Below are 13,253 nucleotides of genomic sequence, written 5' to 3' on the forward strand. Positions count from 1 at the left end.
AACACATAGGTTCATGAACTTATCATGGCTCCTATGTGTTTTTGGACTAATTATCCTATTGTTTGTCCGAACATATAGGATATGGTGAAAAAAAGTCTGTGAAAACTGGGGATTATTGGCAAACAAGCCTCGTTTTTTGACCCGAAAAAATATCGGGGTTAATTGGATAGCGCCCTAAGTGTGAGGAACCTCTCTTACATATTTTACAAGTTCACACTTCCAATCAATAACTGCTAATGAGCATTGTGCTTTATTAATAAATAAATATATATATATATATATATATATATATATATATATATATATATATATACTTACCCTGTTTTCCTTCTCAAATATAAAGTAGTCTAAACTAACATTTTACATTGCAAGATTTTGATTAGCTCTGGGAGATAAATATTAAATAATCCAGATAAGTACATATGCTCTGTGCATTGTGGGAAATGAGCGGAAGTCCAGCAAGACTTGAATCTCAACAAACAAGATGAACAGGGAAAATAATACAAGTGGTACAAGAGTGAGAGGGCATAAGTTGGTTTATTGGTTTAATTTGCTTTTAGACTTTATTCGTGTTGAACTAACAAATATCTTCATCCCTGTGTAGCAGGTACATTGTACGAGTATAAAAATCCTCCCCACCATGTCCTGGATAGTTTATGATTGCAGGTTGCAGTTGTCAATCACTGCGGTACACAGATGGACCAGGACCCATATCTTTGTTCATTGTCAGAGAAAGTTCTTGCAACGAGGTCTCTCTCTCTATTTTAAACAATCGCTGCTCCATTATCCATACTATAAAATCAATCCTGCATTTCATCATGATTGTATATTTTTGGATTGCACAATATAAATCACAAATAATTATGTCCATCGGTTTTTGTATATTTATACATTTCTGGTTATCAAGAAAAATAATCCAGATATTTTTTCTTTTTTTAAATGACAAAAGTTCACTCTCATAGATCACCAATGACATTGTTATCTGTGCTTATTACCTCTATATTCACAATCAAGAAGAAGATCATCTGTTTATTATAAAGGTAATTGGATGATTTCCTGCATTAGAGAAGAGGAAAGCATGACCTTTTCTCTGAGTCACTTTCCTTCATTTGTTTCTTCTTTTCTGAGAGCTGCGATATGTCAGCACCCACAAGGACAAGTTTATAGCTTGGCGCTGGTCTTCCTCGGCACTTGGCTTTCTCCTGCTCGTTGTGGCTGGGGGTAATAAGCCCATTGGGCCTTTGGGTTGGGAATGCCAGCAATGGGGGCTTGGATGGTGTTATGGGGAATGTTAAAAGCTGAAACAACCTTGAGGGCATCGTCTTTCACCAACCTGCATAGCTCCAGTAACTGCAAAATAAAAGCATAATTATATGAGGTGTGCGGAAGAGCTACAGACTCCACGGTGTGACTCACAGGAACTCATGGAACTATCTTGTATTCTAAGTAAACACTGTGACCAACCCAGCCTTAGCAGCAGCTCTGTGCTGTACATTCAGTACTTAACAGGTTCACATACATACTCGCCATTATATACTTTTATGCACGGACAAGCTCTATTGCAGAGCTGCCATAGCAAAATTAAACAGAAACCTGTGTAAATAAGGAAATAGATCTACAATGACATATAGTAGAAACCACAGGTTAGTATAAGGACAATTACTTTACAGTATACATAGCTCAAAAGCAGGGTCGGTAAAAAAAATAAGCCCTTCTGAGCCTCCCAAAACTCTGTCCAGATCTGCCCAACCACAACCACCGTACAGCAAGACAAAACCCACTGCCTGCTAGATTACCCAATTTGGGTCTGAGAATCAGGCCTGCCACGCACATTGCATACAGTCTGGGGCAGAACTATAAGTGGCTGCAGCTGTGGTGGTCAGAATTAAGGGTGGCCTGTTCTGCCAGACAATTATGCTCTGCCCTCATAAGTGAGACCAAAGGAGGACGTCTGGGTCATGGGATCATCACCACTGGGCCCCTAGACAAATTTTACTATGGAGCTTGGGGATGAACTATTCAGCCCCTGCATCCTGTAATCATGCATAACATACAAATCACATATAACTCACTGTAATCATGCATAACATACAAATCACATATAACTCAATCGCAACCTTCACAAATATTTCATAGTTACACCTTAAACCCCTTTAATAAATAGTCTACTATTATATTTTCTTATGAATGCAACTTATTTATTATTCTTTGTCCTATATATTCTGTCTAAATACATATTAATCATACCTCCTATAAGGCTCTTCTTATTACGCGTTAAAGATCCATTTTGCTGGCATAAACGCTAAAGTCTCTAACGCCACTTCTCCCTATTTAACAAAGGGTTAACTCTGCCTTACCTTACGTTACACACATTACACCCTACCATAGACCTCCATGGGGGACTGCTACATTACTCATATTACCAAGCTGCAAACAGCATGCTGCCACTTGGGTAAAGGGGGACCTTTCCGTGTCAAAACGCTAAGCACAAGCGCTGCCACTATACCGCTGGAACCCTTTGCAGGTAGCGTTTGGCTGCCAGTGATAGCAAGAAAACCCCAGCTAAGCCCCAGGTTGATAAATAGCAGAGAAACTACATTCTGTAATGCTGCAGTATGTACCAAAACAGAATGGAGCCAGAGACTCACTTATAATAAATAAAGCTCAAACGCTTTATATACAGCACACAACCTAAACACTTTACAGTGATAACATAGACATCAATACACTTTGCCTACATATACAAATATATATTAAATGCATCAATCACACAGATTGGACACTAATCATCTTCCTATGCTCTGCAACGGCTGATGACTCACACACAGAGTACAGGGGGGGACAGCTGAGCTCTTCATACAGCATATGGGGATTATGGATCAGGCCCTCTGGGGCACGGTTGGATGAGCAGTTGCTGTGAACGATACATGCACACACCAGCCTTCAACGCAAAAATTTACACACAAGCCTGCTCCATACACATTTCCACACCAGCCTGCACTGCACACATTTACACCCCAGCCTTCACCGCACACGTATACCCCCCAGCCTGCTCCATACACATTTCCACCCCAGCCTTCACCGCACACTTATACCCCCCAGCCTGCACCGCACACATTTACACCCCAGCCTTCACCGCACACTTATACCCCCAGACTGCACCACACATATTTACACCCCAGCCTGCACCGCACATATTTACACCCCAGCCTGCACCGCACACTTATACCCCCCAGCCTGCGCCGCACATATTTACACCCCAGCCTGCACTACCCACATTTACACCCCAGGCTGCACCGCCCACTTATACCCCCAGCCTGCACTGCACACATTTACACCCCAGCCTTCACCGCACACTTATACCCCCCAGCCTGCACCGCACATATTTACACCCCAGCCTGCACCGCACATATTTACACCCCAGCCTGCACTACACACATTTACACCCCAGCCTGCACCGCACACTTATACCCCCCAGCCTGCACTGCACACATTTACACCCCAGCCTGCACCGCACATATTTACACCCCAGCCTGCACTACACACATTTACACCCCAGCCTGCACCGCACATATTTACACCCCAGCCTGCACCGCACACTTATAAACCCCAGCCTGCACTACACACCTTTACGCCCCAGCCTGCACCGCACATATTTACACCCCAGCGTGCACTGCACACATTTACACCCCAGCCTGCACCGCACACCTTTACACCCCAGCCTGCACCGCACACTTATAAACCCCAGCCTGCACTACACACATTTACACCCCAGCCTTCGCCGCAGACATTTACACCCCAGCCTGCACCGCACACCTTTACACCCCAGCCTGCACCGCTCACCTTTACACCCCAGCCTGCACCGCTCACCTTTACACCCCAGCCTGCACCGCACACCTTTACACCCCAGCCTGCACCGCACACATTTACACCCCAGCCTTCACCGCACACCTTTACACCCCAGCCTTCACCGCACACATTTACACCCCAGCCTGCACCGCACACCTTTACACCCCAGCCTGCACCGCACACATTTACACCACAGCCTTCACCACACACATTTTATTTACACACCAACCTGTTACCAAAGAAACAATTTACACACATCCAGTATCGCTAACATTTTTACACAACAGCCAATACCATCAAATCTATAACACAAAATTATATACACACCATTTTCTTTACAGAACTATTTTATTTTACCACACCAGCTTGTGCCCTCCAACCTATACCTCATACTTGCCTACCCTCCCGATTTGGTCGGGTGCTGCTCCCGACCTCCCAGGATGGCAGGCAAGTCTCCCGGCTGCCGCCGACCCCTCCTGTCCCGCCGCAATTACTTGTAAAACCCTGGCAGCGAAGGGGGGCGGTGACACGATTCGCGTCATTTTGGCACCGCCCCTGCTGCACACTGCTTGTAATATCGGTAGTGTGTAGCGGGGGTGGGGCCAAAATGATGCGCTCGCGTGGCTCCACCCCCACACCACCCGCGAAAACTTGTCATCTGGCCCCCCCCCCCCGTAATGCCGATCTGGCTGCTCCCTCCCGGAAGGAGCAGCCAGATAGTCGGCATGTGTGCTATACCTGCTTACCAGCATTTGCCTTAATACCCTAACAATAATATAGATAGCCATGGTTGTGAAGTTACTGTGATGGCACCATCTTCCAGAATAGTGTTTAGCAATGCTGTATGCTTTACAGATGGGAAGCCGACGGACGGAATCCCGACTGTCGGCTTCCCGACTGTCTAATCCCGGCAAGGGGTTAAATGACAGGCGTCGAAATCCCAACGCCTGTCATTTTACCTACGCCTGGAGCCCGACACCCGGCTTACCGATCGAAGGTAAGCCGGGCGCGACAGCCGTTTTGGGAGGGTTAAGTTTAGGGTTCCCGGGGGGGACTTAGGGTTAGGCACCCCCCCCGGGAGTTTAGTGTTAGGCTGGGGGAAGGGAGGGATAGGCAGCCCCCTCTCGGGGGACTTCATTTTAGGCGGTGGGGAAGGGGGGGTTAGGTTTAGGCACTGGGGGGGAGGTTAGGGTTAGGCACCCCTAAGGGAGGGTTAGGGGGTAGAATAGGGTAGGAAATACTTACCTTGGGACGATCGGGATTTTCACTGATGCCGGGATGCTGCTGTTGGGATTTGAACCAACGGCCATGCGGCTGGCGGTAAATCATACTGAATCCTTACAGATAAATACTAACAATGCAGCTCCTGGTAGGGCTCACTGGAGACAGTGCTGCCACCCAGAGCCCATACCTGGTGCAGGAACACAGGCAGATGTATGAACTTTGGTTCACTGACGCCACAATCCTCCAGCATCAGTTACTAATAGTATCACATTACTAGTTTGTAGTGCTGCATGGATGGGCTACAGGTTGCTCTGTCCCTCACACTTCAAATGTGACTAAATTGGAAATACTGGGCTTGAATTAGAGGTGCGCGCTATGGCTTTGTCTGCAGCGGGAACTTATCTTTATGGAATGCCGCAGCTGATGGGATCCGTACAGAGAACCACACTTTGCTGCGGATCTAATCCGCCACTTTGTGTATTAAGATGCATCATCTAACATTGCACCAGCCCTATGGAGGAGCAGAATGAATATGGCCCCCTGAAATCTGTGCAATATGCACGCATGATGTTAGTGGCATAGAGGGTGCGGGCTACACTGGGTGACACCATGTGAGGGGGTGACACCAAAATAGCAGAGCTGCTCTGTTATTTTAGTGCCACTCCGTTGGATGGTGTCATCGAGCAGCGCTGCAGCAGCGGTGATGGATGATGCACGCATGTGTGCGTCACGCACTCCGTGAGTCCGGAGAAGCTGGTGGCTTCCGGAGCACTGTGTAAGCCCCCAGCTTGACGAGGACAGGACCATGACGCGGTCACACCCCCAAAACGGCATATATCAGGGGGTGTGGCCTCGTAGGCACGAAGTCGAGCCTTCCACACGCGTGAAGTCGGTAAGTGCCGCGCCGAGTGTCACCTCTGCATGACGTATCAGAACGTGCCTATGTTTTTCCAAAGTCATACACAGATGAAGGATCTATACAACTAGGTACTGATGCTCAAACAGTGCAGGGTGCACATCTGGCCAAATACCAATATGTGAGTACCTTAATGTCAGATTTAATATCATCATTTCTATACTAAGTTCTGTCATCCTCTTATTCAGTTACATAGTGATATTTCTCATAATAATAGCATATAAGACCATCCTTAGCTAATGTTCCAAGTTATCACTTATCCAGCTCTTTCACGAACCCCTAACATCACTTTGCCTCACATTTTCCCTATCTGTTAGGGGTCTACTTATCAAAGGTAAATTTCATTGTGTTAAATGTTAACTTAAAGCTCAGACAATATGCAATTAGCCCTGACGCCGGCACACATCGGTTTTTATTTTTTCGGGACCTGATGTGTCCCGAAAAAGAATTCGACCAAAATAATAGGATAGGATGAAAAAAAAAACAGCGAAAAATCCCCGCTTTTCGACGATCGTGGGGGTCAATTAGCGCCCGAACAATGTTTGGGACTAATTGGATACCACTCCTGGTATCTATACTCCATGCAGTGCTAGATCTCCGGCGCTACTGAGTTGCCCCGAGAGGGGTAGCGCACTGTATTTTTCTTTACATTTTGCACCTTATTCGCATCTCAGACTCCATGAAACACCACTCAGTGTACTAGAGACGCTGGGCTGCGACTTTAACCGCACAAGAATTAGTTTTAAATACGTACAAAGTTGCAGATCAAGCACAACGGCACTTGGCATGAGAAAAAGCTGCAGCATCGTAGCACACCTTACACAGATATACGCTCATTAGCACACAGATGTACAAATGTTGCACATCAACTTGATCAGTGCAAGCCAGCAATGTCGTTTTGTCATCACCAGTTGCTTTATTTATGTGACTAAGAGGCACAGTTTGAGCTAGGAAGATGCTTGGTGCCCCGAGTCACCCAGGTCCTGGCGCACCAAGAGGGGATATTTGCTGTGACTTGAGCAACAGTGTATGAGGACACATGTAAGGTGTGAATGACAATGAGTATAGGGATCAACAATTGTACTCTGTGTTTGGTAAATACTGAAAAATAGGGACATTTATGGGGACCAATTTCCATGGACAAATCTTAAAAAAAAACCTGAGACTGTCACTGTCACTTTTTTTTTTGTTTCCAGGGTCCCAGAACACTTCTGTCACCTCCAATATCCTTCTGTTTTACAGTAGTGGGTGCATTATCCAATACATTATATGGTGCCACAGAAGGTGTTGGCACTTTATAAATGCATAACATTATGGTAAGACAGATAGAGACTATAACTAACCTACTTTCTGTATTAAATGTACATACATACTGTATGTACATTGTGCATCTATGCAGATATTTTGTATGCACTTTAGTAACCTTAGTAATTCAGTCTATTGTGCAACTAAACACTGTAGTACAGCTAAAGATGCCATTTGTAAATGCAAAAGCAGATAAGGTAGTTATCTATCCGATTCAGATATGGGTTCCTGGATGGGTGTGAATAATTGGTTTTCATAAGCTAGAAATAGCTAAAATACAGGGATCTAGTAAACTATTTGAAAATGCAATAATAATAATTATAGTAATAAAAAGTATTGCAAATATATCAATATATAAATATAATGACATGTAATTAGATAATGCAAAATATATGGCATAAGATAACTTGTATATGAATTTTTATTGCAAAAAGTATAATTAACCCCTCACCGGGATTTCTATATTGCATACTACACAACTGGATGCCGATGCTCAGGATCCTGGCAGTCGGAATCTTGACAGGGTTAGGTTACCGACACCTGTCGGTTGGTATCCTAACCCTCCCCCTCTCCTAACCTTCCCCCTCTCCTAACCCTCCCCGATGCCTGAACCTAACCTCCCCCCTTCCTAGTGCCTAAACCTAGCCTCCCCCTCCCCGCACCCTAAACCTAACCCTCCCCCTACTGCCTAACCCTAAACCCTAACCCCGCTACTTACCTTCAGGATTCTGATAGGTGTTGGGATTCCGGCTCCGGCAATCTGACCGCTGGAATCCCCACGGTCGGGATATTGATCACATCCCTTACACAACCACATAAACTACAGCATGCATAAAGCATGGGAATGGGCACTCACAGGCACATCTGTGTTTTCTAGCATTGGGGCTCACATTTTCTTAGCTGGGAACCCAACACTGCCATTATTCCCTACAAGACATTGGGCCTGAATCAGAGCTGTACGCTATGACAATGTTTTCACAGGTCAGCGATTATCGGCCGTCTGTGCATGCATCAAGGTACATTACTGTAGTCGCTCGCAAGTATTTATTTGCAGTGTGATTGCCACCTCCCCCTAGTGTCTAAACCTAAGTGTGTCTACCCCATCTTTAGAATGTAAGCTCTTACGAGCAGGGCCCTCTACCCTCTTGTGCGTCTCCCTACTTTACTTTCATCTACTTCTAATGGTGCATACACACGATCAGATTTTTCATCAGATTTGAACGATAACGATTTTAAAAATCGTTCAATCGTTCAAATCTGATGAAAAAATCGTTCATGTATACTACATGAACGATTTCCTTGTGAACGATGCGCGTTCACGTTTGTCACAGAACGATATCTGAGATCTGACATGTTTGCAGTCAGATTTGTCAGATATCGTTCTTTTTCTTCAGATATCGTTCAAATCGTTCACTGTTTCTGGTTTTGAACGATTTGAACGATATGAACGATTTGGACGATATTTTCTCTGGTGACCACTCCCCAGCCACTCCCCGAAGTTCCATTTTATGATCAGCAAGAGCAGAGCCAGCAGTGCAAGCCGGTGGTGCAGCTGAAGACGCCTAAGACACTCAAAATAAGGTAAGTGTTTTTTTTTTAATAGCAGCATTTCAAAGCAGTGGGGGCAGCCAGCATGGGGGTTTAAAGGATTCCAGCGGGGCATCAGCAGCTGGGGCAGTGCAGGGGGGGAAGGGCGGCCTGGAATGGAGCACACACGCGGGGAGCTTTTTTTGTTATATTATCTGCAGGCTCATCAGCAGTGGGGGCAGTGCGGGGGGGGGATGGGGGCTGGAATGGAGCACACAGGCGGAGCCCTTTTTTTAAATATTATCTGCAGGCCCATCAGCAGTGGGGCCAGTGCGGGGGGGGGGGGAGGGGGGCTGGAATGGAGCACACAGGCGGAGCCCTTTTTTTTAATATTATCTGCAGGCCCATCAGCAGTGGGGGCAGTGCGGGGGGGGGGGAGGGGGGCTGGAATGGAGCACACACGGGGGGACCTTTTTTTTATATTCTCTGCAGGGCCATCAGCAGCGGGGGCAGGGCCGGGTGATGGGGGACATGGAGGAGACAGCAGTTGTGGACAATGTATTCAGCAGGGCATCAGCGTTGCCACTGCTGCAAAACCTGGCATGTTGTTATTTTATCATCTGCGACGTTATGGGAAAACCTGGCATGTCATATAGGACCTGCCATGCTGCTGCAAAACCTGGCATGTTATTTTATCATCTGCGACGTTATGGGAAAACCTGGCATGTCATATAGGAGCTGCCATGCTGCTGCAAAACCTGGCATGTTATTTTATCATCTGCGACGTTATGGGAAAACCTGGCATGTCATATAGCAGCTGCCATGCTGCTGCAAAACCTGGCATGTTATTTTATCATCTGCGACGTTATGGGAAAACCTGGCATGTCATATAGGAGCTGCCATGCTGCTGCAAAACCTGGCATGTTATTTTATCATCTGCGACGTTATGGGAAAACCTGGCATGTCATATAGGACCTACCATGCTGCTGCAAAACCTGGCATGTTATTTTATCATCTGCGACGTTATGGGAAAACCTGGCATGTCATATAGGAGCTGCCATGCTGCTGCAAAACCTGGCATGTTGGTTATGTGACAGAAGCCCTCACAGGTATCACGGGTAGAGACACAGCACGGAGCTAGCGCATAAATGGATCTCAGCGACATAGGATATAGTATTTTTGATGGTCAATTTTTTTTATTTTATATTAAAGTTTTTTTTTTTAAATGTTATGATAATTGATAAACCTGTTTTTTTGAATGTCTCTTTGAATCTTTGTATTTCAGACATGGCTGGTAACAGGGAATACTGGACAGGATTTCTGGAAATCTACCAAGCCAATGAGTGTCTGTGGAATTTGCAAATGAAAGAATACTCAGATCGGAGCTTGAAACACAAGGGCTATGTGAGACTGCAGGAGTATTGCAAGTTCCTGAACAAAAATTTAACCATTGCCTGGGTAAAGCAGAAGATCAATAATTTCCGAACAACCTTTATGCGGGAGCACACAAAATATGAGAATGCCAAACGTTCGGGAGCTGGGGCAGATGAGGTGAAGAAACCAACATTATGGTATTACAACATCCTGTCCTTCGTCCTGACGAAAGAGGCGGAGACCCAGTCAGTTAGCTCACTGGAAGCGGCCGTGGAGGTGACTACTCCTATTGAAGTAGCGGAGACTGAGGATTCTGTAAGTTCAGGGACTATATAGTGTTTGAAAATATTGTAGAACCTGTTAAATATAGTTTTCCAATGCAATGTAGTGATGTTGGTGTTTTTTTTTTTTTATTATTTTACAAATTATCGATTAATTTTTTTTTTTTTAATAATAACTTGACATTAATTCATATTTTCTTCCCTAGCTTCGTCCTACGGATGAAGTGGATCCTGAGCCTACAAACAGTGAGCTAACGGAACTTGAGGCAAGCATTGTGGAGGCGCCAGCCACAACACCACAGCCACAGCCAGCGGCGAAGAGGCGGAGGTTGGCAGCCAAGGGGGCGCAAGCCTCAAGTTCCAGACCTGATCGGGCTGAAAGATTTTAAACACGTGCTGAGGAGGTTCTTCAGACAAATTCGGATGACTTAACAGTTTTCAGTATCAACATGGGCAATGAGTTGAGGAACATGAAGCCCCGAACCCAATTTCTTTGCCGGTGGCTTATATATGGGCTTATTCAACGTGGTATGATAGATGAGGTGGATGAAACCACGAGGATAAGCCCATACATACCCCAGCAAAGTATTCCCACGGAAATAAGTACCAGTCACCTCCTTACGCCGAATCCCCAAAATCCTCCTCCACAAATGTCTCCCCGTTCTGCGTCGGGATCCCCTCCGTCACCGTCAAACCTTCCTGGGCCGTCCTCAATTGGCCTTCACTCTGCTGTTGGGAGTGCATTGGCCACTCTTGCCCATGACGATTTTGTTGATGCCTAATTTTTCTAGCCACGTTTTTTTATGGCATGGTTGTTAATTTTTTTTCAGTCCGATTTCTCCTTCTCTTTCGTCTGGATGTTGGACACTTGCTCATAATACCATAATGTTGGACTCTCTTCACCTTATTGTTGCCCTTCCTTTGGAATGTTTGGCATTCCATATTTTGTGTTGACTTCCGCTGACATTGTTCGGAATATTTTTTGATCTTCTGCTTTACACAGTTTGGGTTGTATTTGTTTTTTGGCCCATGCAATACTTCTGCAGCAGCTGATGAAGCCTTGTAGCCCCGATCTGAGTATTCTTTATTTTCAAGGCACTCATTGGCTTGGCACTACCCAGAATCTCCTGTCCAGTATTCATGGGCGATATATTTTTTTTGTATATTAAAAATAAAAAATTATATTTTATTTAAACTACAAAATTTGTCTGTCTTTATTTAAAAAGTTATTTGAATTAAATATTATTAAGCAAAACAATTTATGTCTTTAGTATTTGCAATGTATAACTATTGATTTAAATCATTTACTAGACAGTGTGCCCGTTTTAGACCCCCGTGCACGCGCAGAAGACCTACAAGTGGGTCGATGTTCCATCATCCTGGACGTTTGCTAATGCTGTGGGTGGTCACCCACAAGTTAACGAGCGGCCAGGAGTATGGTTTTAATAACCAAATTTTCCACCTAGTTTTCCTACCATTTGTAAATGGTTAAAAACAATGTTTGGGACATATTTTACAAAACACCCAAATTGTCCCTGGGGTGCTGGCTTGGTGGTAAAGGGCGGAAGATATTTTAATAATTGCGTATATTTGCAGTCAGGGGAAAATCCACGCTTCTTTAAAATTTAATTTTGCAGTGAAATCACAGGTGCCACATAGCTGCTAGAATTTGTAGTTCCACAAGAGCATAATGACAGGCATGCTGGCACTTGTAGTTCAACTGTAAAAGATTGCAAAAAAAAAGATCATTTCACCAACACATTACACAAGGGAAATGGATAGGGAGACGAGCACCTGGCTTCAGCGTAAGGCGGGGGTGCTGGTGAGGGGGGTAAACTTATTTGCGGGTTTCTACACTCCCCCAAAATTCCTGGCTTACCCTAAGTGATTTAGGGTGTTAATGCTTTGGACCTAGAGGCCAGGAGTTTGGGTCTCTGAAGCTTTGGCGGTACTCATGTACAAGAACAAAGTAAGTAAAGAGACAACTTAAAAAAGACAACACAGGAAAACATAACAAAGAAGGGTTCCATTTATTTTTCCTTGTAAATAAAAATTGTCTGCCAGGTAATGTTTTAAAACATCTTATGCACGGTCTGTCTGCCAGGGAACGGCACCTTCACCATTAAAATAAGAGACGTATCGGTCCCTGATTTGCTTGGCCCCTCCTGTGAAACCTTGGGGAAGCAAGGGAGGATTGAATGAGGACCAGTTTGCAAGTGCCGGTTCAGTGGAAACTCCTGTTGTCAAACTGGGTTGTCCTTGTGTTTTACGCAGCAAAAGGTTATGTAAGACACATGCTGACATAACCACCCAATTTATCTTATCCACACGCAGATTTATAGCCGTGTGCAAAACTCGAAAACGATTACTCAAAATGCCAAAGGCGTTCTCCACTGTTCTTCTGGCTCTGGATAGACGATAGTTGAAAATGCGCCTTTCTGGTGTCAATGTTCTTTGGGCAAATGGCTTAAGGACATGTTTGTGCAACGCAAATGCCTCATCACCCACAAATACAAATGATAACCCATGTGAACAATCATTAGCAGTAGGAAGTTGTAACATGTTCTTCTCCATCCTTTCATAAAATGTCGTGTTTTTAAATGATCCACCATCGGAGGCTCGACCATTCTTTCCTACATCAATGAACAGAAATTCATATTTGGCAGAAACTATTGCCATTAGGACGATACTGAAGTAGACCTTGTAATTAAAGTACAAGGAGCCAGTATTGCTGGGTTGGGTAATCCGGATGTGCTTGCCATCAATGGCACCACCGC

At 44.9% G+C, this 13,253-nt stretch overlaps 1 protein-coding gene and 1 long non-coding RNA gene across 5 annotated transcripts in view; one reads left to right on the top strand and one right to left on the bottom strand.

Moving 5' to 3' along the window:
• The window catches only part of LOC148518401 (uncharacterized), an 816,630-nt gene that overhangs the window by 785,403 nt on the left and 17,974 nt on the right, over positions 1-13,253 (top strand). The gene's annotated exons all lie outside the window — the stretch shown is intronic.
• ACOXL (acyl-CoA oxidase like) overlaps positions 531-13,253 on the bottom strand; it is a 549,975-nt gene continuing 537,252 nt past the window's right edge. The window contains exon 19 of one of the 2 annotated variants that reach the window (XM_088477381.1): positions 531-1,350. In XM_088477381.1, coding sequence (XP_088333507.1) covers positions 1,162-1,350 — 189 coding nt within the window. In that variant the 3' untranslated portion in view covers positions 531-1,161. The remainder of the gene's footprint in view (positions 1,351-13,253) is intronic. The other variant, XM_088477382.1, reaches the window with a different exon arrangement.

Source organism: Taudactylus pleione, unplaced genomic scaffold (assembly GCF_031769625.1).
Source record: "Taudactylus pleione unplaced genomic scaffold, aTauple2 ptg000201l, whole genome shotgun sequence".
Taxonomy (NCBI): domain Eukaryota; kingdom Metazoa; phylum Chordata; class Amphibia; order Anura; family Myobatrachidae; genus Taudactylus; species Taudactylus pleione.